The sequence below is a fragment of the Papaver somniferum genome, unplaced genomic scaffold (assembly GCF_003573695.1).
Source record: "Papaver somniferum cultivar HN1 unplaced genomic scaffold, ASM357369v1 unplaced-scaffold_0, whole genome shotgun sequence".
Classification (NCBI taxonomy): Eukaryota; Viridiplantae; Streptophyta; class Magnoliopsida; order Ranunculales; family Papaveraceae; genus Papaver; species Papaver somniferum.
Window position 1 is genome coordinate 1,621,835 of NW_020618823.1, and position 19,566 is coordinate 1,641,400.

Consider the following 19,566-nt stretch of genomic DNA (forward strand, 5'->3'; position numbering starts at 1 on the left):
GGCTTTATACAATTTATATCAGCAAACTACAAGTCTTAATAATCAACTCAAGATACACCTCCTAGACCATAAGAACGCAAACACGTAATCTTAAACATACTTTATGTAACATGATTACTATTCAATATATCTGCTAAGCCAAAAGAGAAACTGTTAAGTACGTGGATTGTATTCCTTTGGTTCTAACATGGTCACTACCGAGACTTCAATGGTTTAAGCATACAGTACAGGATTACAAGAACTAATATACATCTAGCACATAACAAGTTTAGCTCTGAGAAACGAGAATGCCATACAGATATACCTAGTCTATAGAATCACATAAGTTGGCATGGGTGAACAAATAAATTGTTCATAATTTTTGAAATGTGCTATAATATAACAATGTTCATTCCTATAAAAATGGAAAAATGGAATCTGTGGTCCTAAGGAATCCAAACACAATGCCAAAAGATAAATTATCTAGAACCATGAAGACCTAACCTCTGAATGAAATCCTTAAACTCTTTACCTCTTATACGATCCAGATTGAGAAAGGTCTGCAACTGAAGGTATATCTGACAGCAGCAACATCATTCACTAGTACCAGTAGCCATCAAGAATTCACCCTCACATACTACCTCACCTCCAACATATGCTTTTCCTTCCATCTTTGCTATTCCGAAGCGTTTTTGTAATTTAATGAGGGTCATCCTCATAACCAAGGTATCCCCTGCAATCACAGGTTTCCTGAACCTCACTTTGTCAATTCCAGCAAAGAAGAAGTTTTCACGAGACCCGCCAACTTCAGGTTGAAGCATCACCAAACCTCCAACCTGAGCCATGGCCTGTATCCAAAACGATGCGTTAGTGGTTATCAAGATAACAGATACTATTTCCAAATGTTAAATGAAAATCATAATAACTACACGCCATACACATATAAATGACTAGGTTCCCTTTTCGACAATCATCCTTTCAATTTTCAGAACTTAGCCTAAACTCAAACATACAGATATAACATATAAGCATTCTAAGAATTAGTTGTATACAAGTGATTGCACAATTCCAAGAAGATGTCAGAGTTAAAACTTAAGATTATGTTAGTAATTGCATCAACATCGTGCTAAGCCTGCCTCTAAGACATGCAAGTCTGCTGCAGGAAGGAATTGTTTTATAATGGCAAAAACTCTTCCATACGCATTTTGACACACATTAATTCTCAACCAAGCAGAGACTCTCTCGTGGAAAATCGTGTGACTGAACCATACCCTTGATTTGAGCATGTGGGATCCAGTGATCCATAACATTCACAACCTAGATCAAGCCATATTTCCAAAAGGGGTTCTACAAGAGAATCCTAAAGATTTTTCAAGATTTGTGTAGCATCACTTAAGCGTATCAGTCTAGAAGTGGCGAAACCGTCTATTATATTAGATATAAAAAGTGATGCTACACCCACTGAGAGAAATCTCTAGAATTCTTCTATGGAACATTTTGGAGACGTGACTTGATCTAAACTGTAAATGTCATAAATCACGAGGTCTTACATTCTCAGATAAGAAATAACTAAGGCACATAGAGACAAAATAACCATTGTGGGCTGTTGCCATCAAAAGTTATGGCCACAAAGGCATGTCCCTTTCCTGCAATTGTTATCAACAGTGCTTGTTGGTTTACTAACAAAGGTAAGGTACACCTCTCAAGAAAAATAACATGCAATCATCACTACACTTATCTATTCTGTTCGAGGTAACCTTCACGTTTGAAACACTTGGTTCCCCATCAGCTGTTCATGTACTCACATAAGTGACAGCAATCCGACATATAAAATCACTTATAACTTAGTTTTGTTACGTACAAAGGAGAATTCCTATGGTTGTCACTGGAAATTGTATTTCAGACATCAAGTTTAATGTTTAAATGGAGCGGAATGATATGGGTAAACATCATACTAATCCTACTCCGTCAATGAGATAATTCATCGATTTTACTATGAGATAATTCATTGTTTTTACTATGAGATAATAATTCACTGTTTTTACTATGACCATATGATACTATCTGGCATTGTACTAACTTACACAAATATTAATTCTAGGTTATGAAATTCTGGAGATTACTCAATCAATCTACATGAATACATACTTTGCTTAATTTTGACGTTTTGATGTCTCCACTGTGGAACTCAGGACACCAGCACTGGTGTTCAAATGTTCCCACTAGGACGTGCACTAACAATGTGACTATGTTCATCCAACCAGGCAAACAACATGCAACAAGAAAAAAAAAACTAACTACAATTCTGAATCAAATGCGGTTTTAGATCTTAATGTTCGGCATGAGCAGTTCATAATGGAGACACAAGTAACCATTTTGTTACCACAATTACTATCATATTATTCATTCAATAAAAAAAATGTAGATTCAACCGTGACTAATTACCTCAACCATGAGAACTCTTAAGGAATGAACAAGCAAACACAATCTTATTACTTCTTTCTTTTTCTTAATTTTGGCTGCATTTAAAAATGAGAAATCAGACGGCTATTTATAGCCACAAAACAAGTAAGTCGGTAGGATTAGATATCTACACATATTAGGTAAAGTGTCCAAATTTAGAAACATACAAAATTTTAAAGACTGAGTAATACTCTGATCCTTATCATGATCATTTAAGGAGGTGGGATAGTTGTCCAGAACTATCTCGATTTTATTCGAGTAGTAAAATGGTGGGCCACCCCATAATGACGTGCATACACAATATATGTCATATTTTGATGGTATTATTCGACCTATTTATACTGGGTAATACATATAGGTTATTAAGGACAGGTAAAAGCAGGGGAGCAGCATATAATATAAGATTTCGATGGTTTTGAAGATACAAATTTGGGCGCAAAAGATAAAGTATGGCAATGTTTTTCGTGAATTGGTCAAACCATCCATCCTCGTGTTTATCAATGCCCCACTTATATCAATCTAGTCGCACCCTTTAATAATTGAACATCGTCCACATATCTTACCGATTATAAGAAGGTTAAACAATGCCACCAAAAGATGGTATGTGTTGTATATACACGTCATTACGCGGTGGTTTACCATTTTACTACTCGAGTACAATCGAGATAGTTTTGGACAATTATCCCACCTCCTAGACAGATTAAAGATAAGCACCAACATATTATTACTTTATTTAATATTTTATATGTTTCCGAATTCAGACATATCACTGCATACGTGTAGTTTTCAAGTTCTAACGACTTGTTTTCTGGCTATAAATAGCCGTTTAGTTTTTCATTCGTACCAAAAAATTAATAAACAAAAAGAAGTAATAAGATATTGTTTACTCATCCATTCCTTTAAAATTAGTAACCCGCGTGTATTATATTACTAACATATACGACCTTATATTTTATCTTTGACGTTACTATGAAATAAATTAAAGTTTTAAGTTAATAAATCCAATAAGTTTAGTAATACATAAAATGTTATCACCATCTACATTGTGCCTGCCTCTAGTCTAGGATATGTACCTCTACTGCAGGAGATGTTCTGTAATGGCAAAAACTCTTGCATATGGATTTTGCCACAAACAAATTCTCAACAAACTCTTGCATATGGGTTTTACCACAAATTATTTTCAACCAGGCGGAGATTCTCTCGTGGAAAATCTTGTGAACAAATCATACAAGGTCATGCCATTCGCATCCTAAGGTCATGCCATATTCACTTGAGCATGTGGGATCCAGCGATTCATGACATTCGCATCCTAAGGTCATGCCATATTTCCAAAAGAGTTCGGGTTCTACAAGTGAATCCTAGAGATTTTTCACGGTTGGTGTACTTTTACTTAAAAGTTATTTGTCAAGAAGTGGTGATACTATCTATTATAAGATAATAAAATCAATACTACACCCACTAAGAGACATCCATCGGATTCTTCTATGGAACTTTTTGGAGACATGGCTTGATAAACTATAAATATCATAAACCGCGATTCACTAGAACTTACATTCTCAGATAAAAATAACTAAGTCAAAGAGAGACAAGACATGAAAATAACAATTGCGGGCTGTTGCCATCAAAAGTTACGGCCGCAAAGGCATGTCTGTTTCCTGCAATTGTTATCAATGGTGCTTGTTGGTTTATTAACAAAGGTAAGGTACACCTCTCAATAAAATAACATGCAATGATCACTATACTTATCTATTCTAATCGAGGTAACCTCCAAATGTATCACCTTTTGAGACACTTGGTTCCCCATCAGCTGTTCAGGTACTGGCATAAGTGACAGCAGTCCGACACATAAAAATCACTTATAACTTAGTTTTCTCACTAACATACAAAGGAGAATTCCTATGGTTGTAACTGGAAATTGTATTTCAAACATTAAGTGTAATGTTTAAATGGAGGGGAATGATCTTCTTCTTCTTCTAAGCCTTTAGTCCCAATCAAATTGGGGAATATGAGGACTTCCCAAGCAGTCACCCATCTTGGTACTGCTCCCGCCCTTTCCTAGGGGAATGACTGGTTTTCAACCAATCAAAGGTACACGAGGACTTCCAAAGCGGTCACCCATCTTGTTACTGCTCTTGCCTTTTATTAATCTATCGCTGGCTCGCCAAGCCTATATCGCGACCCTATTTTCATAGGGGAGTGGCTGGGGTTTTACCGTTGGCTCACCAAGCCCATCACAAACGAAGGGGAATGATATGGGTAAAAATCAAACATTATACTAATCACACCATAAATGAATTAACTAACTCTTTTTCCTATAAGCAAGATTATACTATATGACATTGTACTAATTTACACAAATATAATGTCCTAATTTAAGTTATAAGATTTGGGAGATTACTCAATCAATCTACATAAATACATACTTTTGCTTAGTTTTCGATTTTTGATTTCTCCATTGTGGAACTCAGAACACCAGCACTGGTGTTAACAAATGTTCCCAGCAGGACATGCACTAGCAATGCGACCAAGTTCATCCGACCAAACCAACAACATACTACCATAAAAAACTAACTAAAATACTGAATCAAATGCAGTTTTGAATCTCAATATTCGGCATCAAAGGTTCATAACAGAAAAAATGAGCAATCAATTTGTTACCGCAATTCCTATCATATATATTCATTCATTCAACATAAAAAGGGTATCAAGAATGAATATTACCTCAACCATGAGAACTCCAGGCATAATTGGTCTTTCTGGGAAATGTCCAGGAAAGAAATTATCATTGATTGTTACATTCTTGATTGCAACTGCTGATACTCCAGCATTGTATTCAATCACTCTATCTACCAATAGAAATGGAAACCTAAAACCAAACAACAACAAGATCACAACTTTGCCAGCCCCAATTAACAATCAGATTCAAAATAAAACATGGGTTAAACCCCAAAAACCAGAATTTTTTCTTACCTATGAGGTAGAATTTCACGAATCTTGTTAATATCCATCACAGTTGGGTATGCAGGAAATTTCTTTTCGATTGGAACAATATCTTTGACAGTCTCTTCAACTTCTCCATTAACAGAAGCAACACAAGCAGTAACGGTTCTATCGAATTGAGATCTAGGGTTAGAGATTGAAAGTTTAGAAGATAAAATTCTCTTGTGATTTTTGAGTGAAGTAGTAGTAGGTAATAAGAAATTATGATTTGAAGAAGTTTGGGATGAATGTGAAGAGAATGCTGAGATTATGTGATTAGTTAAAGCTGTAGCTTCCATTGTTATTGAGATATGTAACAGAGGGATCACCAGAGGAAGAGATTAGAGAGAAATGGCGAGATTTACAGAGATGGAGATACAGAGGGGTGTATTTAAGAATATGGTTCTGGGCGGAGTGAACGAGGTGGAAAGTTAGTTGGTCATTGGTTTGTTTCTGTCTTTCTCGAAAGATACTGTTTCAAAGCGGAAATTTCAAAAATACAGTGCGTACAGCAAAGAGCAAAGATTTTAACCAAGGATAACACCCAGAATTAATGTGGACGCAGCCTGGGTATCCTTGGATCAAGGACGGACCCAGAAAGGCTAAATTTCTTTGTAAGGCCCGGACTAGAAACCTTGGTGGAGTAGAATTTTTCTTTTTGTCTTGTGGACTTGGAGGACTACCCGGGCTAAAGTCCCCTTTAGCCCAGCTGTAGATCCGTCAGTGCCTTGGATAAACTAGCCGGCTATGCAATAATTATTAGAGACTAGGGTCTTCCCTGTGCGTTGCACGGGGCTAAGTTAATTGAGTTGCTATTTGTGCTGAAAATGTAAAGATGTGTGTGTCCTATTGTAAGAAAATATAATTCACAACTGTTACTAAGATAGTTCTCAAACATTTATTTGATATTCAACTAAGAAAATAATAACTTAAGAATCAAATTGCTAAGAAAGTAATTTTGCTGAAATGAACTAAGAAAGAATCACTAAGAATGAAACTAAAAATGAAATTACTAAGAAAGAATAACTAAAAATGAAACTAATAATAAAGTTATCCTACCCAAGTCACTAATAGAGAATCATATGCACTCTACTCATCCTCATCACCTTCATCTCCGTTTTCATCACCTGCACCTTCTTTTTCATCCTCGTCATCTTGTTTTTCATCTATATTCTCATCATCTTCTAAAAGCATCCGCCTTAGGCTCTTTATGTTTTGCTCAGTGGTGGTCTTACTTTTTTTCACCATAGCATTTTCATCATTTTCATCTTCATCATCTTCTTCTTCATCTAAATCCCCTTCCATTTCATCATCTTTTTGAGCATCCTCATCATCTTCCTTTTCAATTACCATACGCCTTAGCCTCTTTCTTTTTTGCTGCTTTTCTATTTGGCGTGTTTTATCCTCCAAAAGCCTGACCTTCTGTTGCTTGTCTTTTTGTGGTGGTTTCGGACCCAATTGCTCATTGGAGATGTTCTTTTTTTTTCACCATAGTATGAATTTTCAAAACTGTGTAACTGTCCGACTATTTTTCGATGTTGTCTCCGGTCATCTTTAGCTTAAATCCAAACTTTTCTCCAATTAGTCTATCAAACACTTGTGTAGCTTTTTCTGGTTCACCCATCTACAAATCATGTAACATTTCAGTTTTGTATTTTTATTTTTTTTGGAAATAAAATGTATTAATCATAAGAGTAGATAAGTGTCTTACCTTCTCGCAACGCTCAGCGTATGCAACATGTTCAGCCGCAGTATATTTCAGCACCTTCTCCACATTAAATCCGAAAATTGTTAAATCTGCATATTATGTGTTATCCTTGATCCTTACAGTGATCCAATACTTGTTTCAATGAATAGTAATTATATTAGGTTTCATTCTTTATCACATCACATACTTGGCATGTTTTATATTATTCCCTTACCATGGAAGTACTTCTCCATCAAAGTTCTGTTTGCATCTTGGGCAAGTAGTCTGTCCATCCTTGTTTTGGACTTGTTTTTTGCATTTTTTGCAAGCTATGTAATACCAACCCTTTCCCTCCTTTCCTTGGTTGACTCGAACAATAGGTGCTTCACAGAAAAACTCCTTGTCCTATGTCAAATCGGAATCACATTTACGTATATTCTTAAATGTTTCAAATTAATATAGGTTAATGTATAACTGCAACATAAATGTGTATTTACCGTATTTTCATAGTCCATCAGCATCTGACTGGCTTCATAGAGGGAAATTTTGTCTTCAAAAGGACCTTTCTCCTGTTCAAGGTGTATCTCTTCTATTTCTCCCATTTCTTCTCCAAGCCTGTGTAAACAGTAGTATGGTTTAATTTTATTGTGATTATCTATAAACTGCATTTATATTATATGTTTTGCTTACCTCATTCTAAATTGCTGAACTTGTTCACAATCCAAATTCACAAATACTCTCGATGCTTGTGTAGTGGAAAGATTGACTATCCCTGTAATAATAACCAATTAAATTAGGTAAGTGGGTTTAAGTTTTTGTTTATGTATACATTATATGCATTTTTTACCCATGCGCTCTTTGAAAAATGTTCCAGTGACTATGATGATCACTGCGGCATTTTCATTACTATCTAGTATTCCATCATCTATTGTAGTTGCTAAGTCACCCCATAGAGTTATCTTCATCGTCTCTCCCCTAATACAGGTAATAGTAAGTGTTAGTTCTTTGATCTTATAATCTGTATTAAATTAGTTTGAAATGAAAAAAGTGGTACCCATCATCGTTAGTGATGTAAATCTCTCGCATGTTGACATCTTTTGTTCCATCATGTTCCTCAACTTTCTTGATGACGATGTTAGATATGGAGTGCAATCTTCCAATTACATCTGAAAGATAAGCAACAACAAATCAACAGTTGAAGATGTTAGTTAAAGAGGATAAATTTTTGGATTGGTAATAAAACTTGGTTTATGCTTTTACTTGTGTAGATCTGGTTTCGCGGCTGAAATCTTTTGGATATTGTTTTGAGCACACCCCGTTTTTCATGCACGGTGAACCATCTTTTAAAAGTCCACAGGGTCCATGCAGCATGTAGTTGACAACAACATTGTATCCATCAGGATCCTTCTCCTTGTCAGGTATCTCTGCTGTGACAACTCTATTAATATCGGATGGTGTCTCTGGTTTATCCTTCTTATCCAGAAATAATAAAATGTGGGCATGTGGTAAGCCCCTCTTTTGAAATTTTATAGTATAGATTGTTGTAGATACAAAAATATACAAATTAGTACGAAGTTAAACAACACAGAATATAGTATGCAACCAAATAAATTGAAAATTACCTCCTTTGACTTTCCCAAAATGTTTTCCCTTTCGGAGAACTTCCATCAAATACTTTAATTTTATCTTGAATACCCTAGCAACGATATCGGGTCTATCTTGTGGTCGCTGACCTTGTATGTGAGCTAGAGCTTCTGTAATTTCCTTCCATTTGGGATTGCAGGCGAAAGTTATAAAGAGATCCAGAACACCAATTTTCCTACAGATTGCAATAGCATCTTGATAGTGTTGCATCATATATCTTGGGCCTCCGGTGTAAGATGAGGGTAACACAATTCTTTTGCTCTTTTTTCTCGTTGTATCTCCCTTCAATAGTGCATCTCTTAACCCACTGTGTAACTCGGCCCTTATATGCTCTTGGTTATTTCATACCCACTTAAGTCGACATTCTTAAATACATGCATAAGCATCCCCACAATATTGCTGAAACAAACGTCCACCGCGAATTAAAGTTTGTCCCTCACCAAGCCGTTGTTGTAGCCTAAATGCATAATACTCCCTCATGGTGATCTGTTGCCGCTTCCTCAACACACCATCTTTACTTAGTCTCACGTTCATGTATGCAGTTTCCATGTTATAACCATCTTCCCCATAGGGGAATAAAATAGGGAATTGCATTGGCATATAGCATGGATGTATTTCATTGATTCTAGTATAACCCTTTATCTTATGCTCAACAATTATGTCCCTGTACACATCATCATCAGTAGGATTCTGGACTATCAAAGCTGCCACTTCTGAACACGTTGGTAGGTTATACTTCCTAGCATCTCTTTCTCGTCGGCTAATGATTCGCAAGCGTAACTCAACTGCAGGTTGTCGTTGCATTCTTTCCTTGGCCATCCTGAATATCAAGTATATAGTTAATGATTTATATAGTTAATGATAACCATCATGAATATCAAGTATATAGTTAATGGTTTATATATATCTTATGCAAGTATATAGTGAAAATTAATATATTCGGATCTTACTTATTGCAGTGAGTAACATCGAGTATATAGTTTGATGATTTATATATACCTGAATGTCTTTGCATATGCATTATTTGCATCCAACATTGATATTAAATTAGTGATCACTTCCAAATCCAGTTCATCCTCTTTTTTCTTCTGTATATAATTTTTCTTTCCGACTACACCATTCTTTTGGGCTTCATTTTTATGCTCCTTTCTAAAAAATATGTTCTTCCGACGGTTAACTTCTTGTGCCAATTCTGTATCACATATGTATATTTGGTTGTATCCCGGTTCTTTGTTTTCTGGAGGCACCAGAGAACCTATTTTGTGATAGCTATGACCCTGAAGTATATATGTCCATGGACCCTTACCTTTCTTGTTGATGTTGCCACTAAATCCGGCTCCGTTTGAGGTAAAAGCGAGCATATTGTTGTATGCCCTTATGTTTTTTCTGAACTTGGCGGGACGCGACCCACCATTAAAGTCCAACAATCCCTGAAGATAATCTGGACATTCCTTAAGAAGTGGGAGCGCAACATTACCACTGGAACAACATATGCTAAACTCGCAATCAGTTATTTTGGATTTTTGTGTTTTCTCCTGGAACCACATTATTGCACCACAATGCTTGCATGTATGATATGGTGCGCCGAAATCCGATTTATTGATATCTAATCCTATGAAAATTTCCCAAATTTACAAAGTATTGGAGGCATATTGAGCAACATTTGCTATTCCCAAATACACAGTTGATGATTTATATCTGATGTAAGTTAGTGAAACCTGATATAATTTGATATTACTTATAGAATGCTCAACATCTCGACTCTGGGATATTTGATATATGTCATATTCATCTGAGTCGTCGTAATCAGAACTATATCATCATCTGAGATGGATTCAAGTGGTATTTCTTCGTCCAGAAACCTATATCATTGCGCTGCTCTCTTAGTACCGAGAAGTTATTTGCGAAGCCTTCTGTTCTCCTTGGAACGAATTTGTGATGAGTGCCAAATATTGTATATATTTATCCCTTTTTGTTGGCATTTAACTCATCTTTTGTGCATTAATACTACATTTTATCCCATATTCTGTATTTTCATTGTTTTCAAGAATAAATATTTTTCTTACTTAATTTTGCATTTTTAGGTAATAAATAAAGTCTGGATGAATTGCGGAGCGGAAAAGAGCTGAAGAGTGGTGAAAAGCCGGAAGAAATTACGCAAGGAAGCCGCAAAGAATGGTGCGCACAAGACCAAAAAGCTAGGAATGGGCTCAAGAAGGAAGAATTGTTCTTAAAGAAGATATGGGCTTGGCATACCCAAGGCCCAAAACCCTCACCCAAACCCATTTTCTATATCCAAGCCCGTCTCGGATTTCAGCCGTCAGATCGAAGCATTTCAGCATCCTACGGTCGCTCCTATGCCTGTGCATCAAATCCCGATGATTCCGCTCAACACTACAACACCTAACCTAATCTCGCACCGTAGACTTCGTTGTATTTTACATCCTACGGTCGATAAAAGCTGCTTCTTTCTTAGCCGTCCGATCCACCTACCATCTCCATATCCAGCGGTTTCAGCTCGCGGTACACCCATCTTGATACACCCGCTCAACACCTTAGCCATCGAACCCTATACCCATCGCCAAACATCCCCTTCCCCTTCTTCCATCGACCTCTCCTCCTCCATACCCTCTGCAGAAACACCCATACCGCCACCATCACCTCCACCTGCTACTTCCATACCTGCCACAGCCACCAAACGTCGCCATATCTACCACCATCACCTACCCTCCCTTTTTCCCCCTCTCTCTAGCCCCTTATTTCACTGATTTCTCACCATTCCTTTCTCTGAAACCCTAGGTGAGAAATCAGTAAAATAAGTGAGTCTATAGACGAATTCGAAGCGTGCAGGAAGGCTAGAAGGAGATGTAGCAACGTGGGTCGAAGTCAGAAACAACTTTCATCATGATTGGTGAGATGAATTTAAAACCCTAATTTTACTGTTTTAGGGATTTTTTGGGGAAGAACATATGGAACCCTAATTCATAGTTTTGGGTATAAATAGAGGAGGTGTTGTATGTGTAGAGGGTGTTCTTGGTTAGCCGAGATACCCCCTAATTGGGTCAATTTCAATTTCAATGTCCTGTTATGTTATGCTTTTTGCAATTCTATTTTTCACTGTTATGTTCATGTTCTTGTTATGTTAATGTTCATGTGATTCATCATGTTAGTTATGTTCTAATTTACTCTACTAGGGTGTAGATGAAACCCTGAGTCTCAGCTATGTTATTCATGTGAATTGTATTACTCTTGAATGTTTAAAATTGTTAGGATAGTTTCACTTTCAGTGCATCAATGCTTTACTCTCACATTGTATGTCAGGCATCCAGTGTAGTTAGGATAAAACTGTGTTGATAGTGCTGCAGCTCATGCCTTAGAGACTGTGATGAATCCTTTGACTAGTTGTACTTAAATAGACAATTAGTGCTTTGGGTTGATATTTTAGCTGCAATTGAGACATCCATTGGTGAAACACCTTAGGTAAGTGGTAGAATTGACACATCTCCCTTATCTGTTACAAGGACAAGAGTAGTATGATTAGCTGAATATATATAGAGTGAGTTAGTGGTGGATTTGACATTCCTAGTATCTCTATTCTCAGTGTTAACATCTCTGTAATTGCATCTTTATTTTACTGTTGTAATCTCTGCCAACGTCTTTGTCGTATCGACACAAACCCCCCCTTTTGGTTACCCTCAATTTGAATCAGTAGTAGTTAAATTGTAGCTTCAATACACACCCAAGTCCTTGTGGTTCGACCCTGCTTGCCCTGTTCTATACACTAGACCCTGTGCACTTGCAGGTATAGTTTGTGACTCTTTTAGAGAGCCACCAAGTTTTTGGCGCCGCTGCCGGGGATTGGTGCTGTGTTTTTCTTGTTGTTTTGTTAGCTATTTTTGCATTTCACTGCATAGCATTTGCATCTGCATCTGCTTCACTTCATTTGCTGTTGGACCTGCTGTTTTGAACCTGTTTTTCCTCTGCTGGGACGCCACCAAGGAAAAGAACCAAAACCCAACTGGGTTTTTGCAACAATATCAGAGCAGCTGGGCTGTGCTAAAAAGGTAAGCCTAAACCCATTCAATTGAGAGAACCCAACCTGTGGGCTTCCAATTTTTTATTTGTGGGCTTGTAATAATTAACCCAATTTTTTGGGCTTTTTATTTTTCTATTTTGGGTTTGTAATAATTTATTTGTGGGCTTGTTTGTTTAATTTGTGGGCTTGTATTTATTTTGTGTGGGCTTGTTTAAATTCTTCCATTGGACTTGTATTTTGTATTCTGGGTTTAAACCCAGCTGAGCTTGTAACCGATTGTGGGCTTGTTTCCACTCAAGAGTGGACCTCGAAACCAAAGTTTTAAAACAAACGTCGGGCCTTAACCAACTGGGCCAAATTAAACTTTCAAAATTAAAACTTAGTGTTTCGTGGGCCGCAGCCTTCCTCCCATTCCATTAGAGGACCAACAGTGGGCTTGCTCCCAATTTCAAAAACCAAAAATTTCTCCCATAAAAACCAAAGTTTTCCAAATGTTTCCCTAAAAAACCAAAATTTTTCTTTTTCCCATCAAAGCCAAATGTCTCCCGACAAAACCAAATTTTTCCCAAAAAGTCCAAGCCCATTAAAAACCAAATTTTCTTGTAGATAATGTGTTAGTTAAATTTCCTTTTGTATATATTTTGTGCTCATCCATTGTGACTCCGAATATGTTGTAGTTTTGCCTTGGATAACGGAGTTTTAATTCTGCTTTCGCCGAAATCGGGTATTCTCTCTCCTTTTACTCTACTCAGCATGTCCCTTTCCATATGTTGCATTTTAATTCTTTCCATATTTTGAAACATTGAGGACAATGTTTAGTTTAGGTTTGTGGGTATAGAGTAGATACCACGATAATATGCTATAATTGAAAACGAACTCCTTCTTCTTTTGAAAAAATCGAAAAAATTCAAAAAAATTAAAAAATTAAAAATCATAAAAATGGAGCTCATTTACCTTGAAATGTTGACTCTTGTGCAAATATGTAATTATTAGGAGTCTTAGTCTAGATATTTAGGCACCCTGATTCTAGCACAATTCACATAGTGATAAGAAATTTGCACGCGCACGATCTACCAATACATGTATGGCCTCGATCTTCAAGGTGTTTGATAGGAAGTTACGATTGCCAATCACTTTAGAATACTGAACGAAACTTGACTAGCTTGTTCTTTGGTTGGTTGGGATAGAAGGTGGAGGTTACATTAAGAAAGACAACCATCGAATTTAACTGGGTGCATCAAAAAGGGCTACCTCTTGCAAAGTGTCATGTAATCTTTTGTTTCCTTTTGTATATGTATCAAAAGTGTCTCCTTAAAAAAAAAAAAAATATATATATATATATATATCAGAAAAATACAAAAAAATCAAGTATTTATCAATTCCATCATCTCTTGTTCCAAAAATAAAAAGAGAATAGTCAATGTAAATAAGAGTCATGTAAATAGTCATTTTGTTGTTTCATTGTAATAAGCAAGGAGGGTGTATGCCATTGATGTACAACGCGAGTAATTGTGAAATACCTCCAACTCATTCACAATTCTCGTAAAGTCCGGACAGCTAGCTAGATTTCGACCTTGGTTCTTAGCCTGAGAAACTATCTCTTGGTGATTAGTAGTCATAACTTCAGATCTTTCTTTACACATGTGTAGATACACTTTACACTCTTATCACATGTCCTATTTTTGTTATCAGTGCTAGGATTGTGCCTTTGATAGCTAGATTGACATCTCCATTTTGCTGTGAGCTTAAACTGACTTGCACATGTCACATTTGATGGAATCTGAGCTTATATTTTGACCTAGAACTTTGTAGGTACGTTCTAAGCAAACCTTCACGAGACTTCAACTCGTCCACTAGGGACACTTAGTGGTTTAAAAGGCTTAGTGCATACGCTAAATGCATTCGAGAGACCAGCGACAGTGGTATAGTTAGGATTTCCTTAGTTTTGTTTTACTTGAGGACAAGTAAAATTCAGGTTTGGGGGTATTTGATGAGTGCCAAATATTGTATATATTTATCCCTTTTTGTTGGCATTTAACTCATCTTTTGCGCATTAATTCTACATTTTATCCCATATTCTGCATTTTCATTGTTTTCAAGAATAAATATTTTTATTAATTAATTTTGCATTTTTAGGTAATAAATAAAGTATGGATGAATTGCGGAGCGGAAAAGAGCTGAAGAGTGGTGAAAAGCCGGAAGAAATTACGCAAGGAAGCCGCAAAGAATGGTGCGCACAAGACCAAAAAGCTAGGAATGGGCTCAAGAAGGAAGAATTGTTCTTAAAGAAGATATGGGCTTGGCATACCCAAGGCCCAAAACCCTCACCCAAACCCATTTTCTATATCCAAGCCCGTCTCGGATTTCAGCCGTCAGATCGAAGCATTTCAGCATCCTACGGTCGCTCCTATGCCTGTGCATCAAATCCCGATGATTCCGCTAAACACTACAACACCTAACCTAATCTCGCACCGTAGACTTCGTTGTATTTTACATCCTACGGTCGCTACAAGCTGCTTCTTCCTTATCCGTCCGATCCACCTACCATCTCCATATCCAGCGGCTTCAGCTCGTGGTACACACATCTTGATACACCCGCCTAACACACTAATACTCGAACCCTATGACCTAACCAAACAGCTCCCTACCCTAACCCATATCGACCTCCACCTTCGTCTTCCTCTCCCCCTCTCTGCAACAGAAACACCCATTCCACCACCATCACCTCCACCTGCTACTTCCATCATCCATCACTCCTGTCACCACCATCACCTCCACCATCTCCATCATTACCCGACACGACCCATCCCCCTAATTCGAAGCGCTTTAACCTCTCTCACCAACTGACCTAGGTGAGGGTTGATAAAACACCTCAAATTAGGGAGCAATTGTAGCAATTGGGAGCAGGAGAAGAACCGAGAGAGGCAGAGAAGACATGGGGCGACGTCAATTCAAAGTTTTGGTGAGTAAATTTCGGAAATTGAAAACCCTAATTTCAATTCTAGGGTTTCGGAAAAATTGGGTATTTGGTGATATAAATAGGGGGTGATGTAGAGGGTTAGAGGGGGATGATCTCTGGACTAGCCAGTAGACATTTTGAAGAAATTTTCATTACAATTTCAAATTCAGTCCCTTTATCATAGTTGACAGTTGAATGTTATGTGTATGTTATTTGAATTATCTTGTATGATGAATGCTTGTGTATGTAATATGTTGAGCATGAGCTAAGTAGCATTAAGTTAAGGCTCAGTTGAAGCCTTATGCACTGTCAAATGACAAGTTGCTAGGATATTTAACTCCTTGCCCTGTTTTGCTTGAGCAATGGGAAGAGGTTAATGCTCATAGTGCCTGTGATTGATTGTTCTGTCAAAAGACAGTCAATGCTAGGGGCAAACTAGTGAGCAAATTAGTTTTCCTCCCATTCTAGATGTATGCATAGGATTTTCAACTCAACCTAGAAATATGTTGTTTGATTAGGACACAAGGTGGATACTAAGCCTTAGCTTAGCCACAATATCCTTCTCAGTCACTTACATTTTCAGTCTTGCTTTGCTTAAAATTCAGTTTATATTTCTTAGCTGTGTTGCTCGCCTATTGTCTTGCAATTTGTAGTCTCTGTGCACTGAAAACAGTGCACAAAATCTCCCTCTGCCCTTGGCTTACAGCCTTGGTTCCCTGCTATTTTTATTTTATATCCTCTGCCATTTAATCTTTGCTGTTTTTCCATCTTGTGTTAACTGCTTTGGTTTGTTAACTGTTTTGGTTCTTTGCATCTGCCATATTACCTTGCCTTGCTCACTGCCATAGTGCTTTGCACCCATTGATAGCTTAGGATAATTTTATGCATGCTCCCACTCCCTGTGGACTGATCCCATTCTTACTTTCTATACTAAAACTTGACCTTGTATACTTGCAAGAGTTTTTGTGTGTTTTCCATTTTCACACCAAGTTTTTGGCGCCGCTGCCGGGGAGTGGTGCTGCCATCTGCTGATTTCCTTTGCTGTCTTTCATCTACCATTGCATCTCTGTCAAGATCACTGCATGCCATTCATTCCTGCCCTGCAATCATTGCACTTGTAGCCTGCTATCATTGCACACAATCATTGCACACAATCTTTGCAGCCAATTTCTGGACTGTTGTTGTTGCTGCAGCTGGGACTGGTGAGTTTCTGCTGCTGTTGAACCTGGCCAAGGAAGCTGTTGCTGCTGCCAGACCAAGCCCAAAGCTAGTGCATCTCTGCCGCTGGGCTGTGCTGCTGTTGCTCCTGGGCTGTTGCATCTCAACATGTTGCTGGGCTCGTACAACTGAGCTGGGCTGCTGCTAATCTGCGAACTGGGCTCCTAGTCTGCTGCTCCTGAGCTGGGCTCTATTGCTGCTGGGTTTGTGCACCTTCTGCTGCTGGGCTCTGTTCCACCTGTTGTTGCTGGGCTTGAGCGCGAAGCTGCTAAGGACGATCCTAAAGCCCAACTGGGCTGTGCAACTAAAAGGGGACTAAAAGCCTATTTCTGGGCTTCACCAACTTCAACTGAACTGGGCTTGCCAAGTGTTACTGGGCTCGTCCAACTGAGGTGGGCTTCGTTGCTGTTGCTTCTGCTGGGCTGCTAAACCCAACTGTTGTTGCTGGGCTTGAGCGTGAGCTGCTTAGGACGATCCTAAAGCCCAACTGGGCTGTGCAACTAAAGGAAACAAAAGCCTAACTAGGCTTCCCTCCTTAACCAAGTAAGCCTAAACCATGAGTAACCCACTTGGGCCCCATTAAATATTCAATTTGGGTATGTAATAATTAATTTATTTTTAATTTGGGCTTGTAATAATTATTTTTATTTTCTTTTATTTTTCTTTTATGGGCTTGTAATTATTATTATTGTTTTTATTTTCTTTTATGAGTTGTGCTAATTTATGCTAGGTTTAGTTCAAAATTTTTTTTTCCAAAGCCCAACTTTAAACCAAAAACCAAAATCCCTTGTTAGTCCAACACCCATTCAAAACCAAATCTTCATAACCCTTGTGGGCCAAATTGTTTCCGATTGCTCTGTCTGACCAACATGTTAGTTGAGGTACCTACAAGGACATGACTGTGACCTATAGAGACCAAACAAACAGACTTGTTAGAATTAATCAAGAAGAACCTATCGAAATTCTGAGTTCTGAGGTAGACAGCCCAGATCAAACCGAAACAATGGGAGAACCCCGTACCCTCAAGGATTATATGTACCCAACTAGAGCCAGTCAACCTTCTTGTATTGTGCTACCCGAGGGTAATGGCCATTATGAGCTGAAATCGAGCACAATACAGATGCTTCCTATTTTTAGAGGTGTTGAGAATGAAAACCCGTACCACCACGTGAGAGAATTCGAGGAAATTTGTGGAACTCTGCGTTTCACTCAAATGTCCGACGATACCCTAAAGTTAAGGCTCTTTCCTTTCTCCCTGAAAGATAAGGCAAAGGCCTGGCTTTATGCTTTACAGCCTCAATCCATCATGACATGGGATGACCTCATAAAGGAGTTTTTCAAAAAGTTTTTCCCGAATCACAAGACTGCGACAATTCGTCAAAGTCTGAATAGCTTTGTGCAATTAGAGGGTGAGACCTTAGCTAGATACCTGGAGAGATTCAATGAATTATTGCTCCAATGTCCCCATCATGGTTTTGAAAAATGGAGACTTGTGCAAATTTTGTATGAAGGTCTAGATGTGTCCACCCGAACAACTGTTGAGTCGATGTGCAATGGTCTATTCGTAGACAAAACTGCTGATGCGTCTTGGGACTTCTTGATTGAAGTAGCTGAAAAGACGCAACAGTGGGAATCCATCCGTGAAACCAGAAAGACTACATCCGAAGCAAAGGCTTTTAGGATTGAAGCGGATTTCGAGGGAAGAGCAAACATGGCATCAATAGTTAGGAGATTAGAAGAGTTAGAACTACATAAAAATTCAAAACCTTCCACCACTACTCTCTGAGAACATGTCGCTTCGTATGTTTGTGCCGCTTGTAACGATCCCAACCATCAATTCCAAAATTGTCCCGATTTGCTTGCAGTCCAGGAATCTAGGCTTGAACAGGCACATGCCATGTTTCAAAAACCAGAGCATAACCCTTATTCACAGACCTACAATCCAGGATGGAGAAACCACCCTAACTTTTCATGGTCCAAAGGACCCACTCAGGGAGGACCATCTCAACCCAATCAGATCTATCAAAACAATCAGGGATATCAGAACAATCAAGGTTATCAACACCCGAGAAACCCTCAACAACAATCAAACTCTCAACAACAATCATATCCTCAACACAATACCGACAAGAGATTATCCACCCTAGAGGAAATGTTCCATAGTTTGATGCAAAGTCAGAAAAATCTAGATCAAAAGATGGATCAAATGTGTGAGAGAGAAAAGGGTAAACTTCCGAGCCAACCCCAACAAAATCCAAAGAGGATATTTCAAACAGGCACAACATCCTGCACTGAAACCTCACCCGATCAAGTCCATGCCATTACCACCCTCCGAAGTGGTAAAGTCATCGAGAACAACGTGGGCGAACCTAATGAATCTGATACAAATTCCACGCTGTCTCCACAACCCCAGAAAACCAAAGAACCTGAGCAAGTTGGAAAATCTGACAATTCTACTGCTGTGAATGTCCCTTTGCCAACTCATTCTCCTGTTGCCCCATTTCCTCAAAGATTGATCTATCAACAGAAAAGTACCCATTATAATGAGATGTTAGATCTGTTCAAGAGAGTCAACATCAACATTCCTTTTCTTGAAGCAAT

The 19,566-nt window shown here is 38.1% G+C and overlaps 1 protein-coding gene across 1 annotated transcript; it reads right to left on the bottom strand.

Annotated features, from left to right (window-relative positions):
• Positions 1-225: 225 nt before the first annotated feature.
• LOC113325812 (3-hydroxyacyl-[acyl-carrier-protein] dehydratase FabZ-like) lies at positions 226-5,854 on the bottom strand. The gene is made up of 3 exons (XM_026573681.1): positions 5,413-5,854; positions 5,164-5,308; positions 226-827 (listed from the first exon to the last, which is right to left on the bottom strand). The coding sequence occupies exons 1-3, from the start codon at positions 5,718-5,720 to the stop codon at positions 573-575; spliced, it is 708 nt and encodes a 235-aa protein (XP_026429466.1). The 5' UTR covers positions 5,721-5,854; the 3' UTR covers positions 226-572.
• Between the last annotated feature and the right edge of the window lie 13,712 nt (positions 5,855-19,566).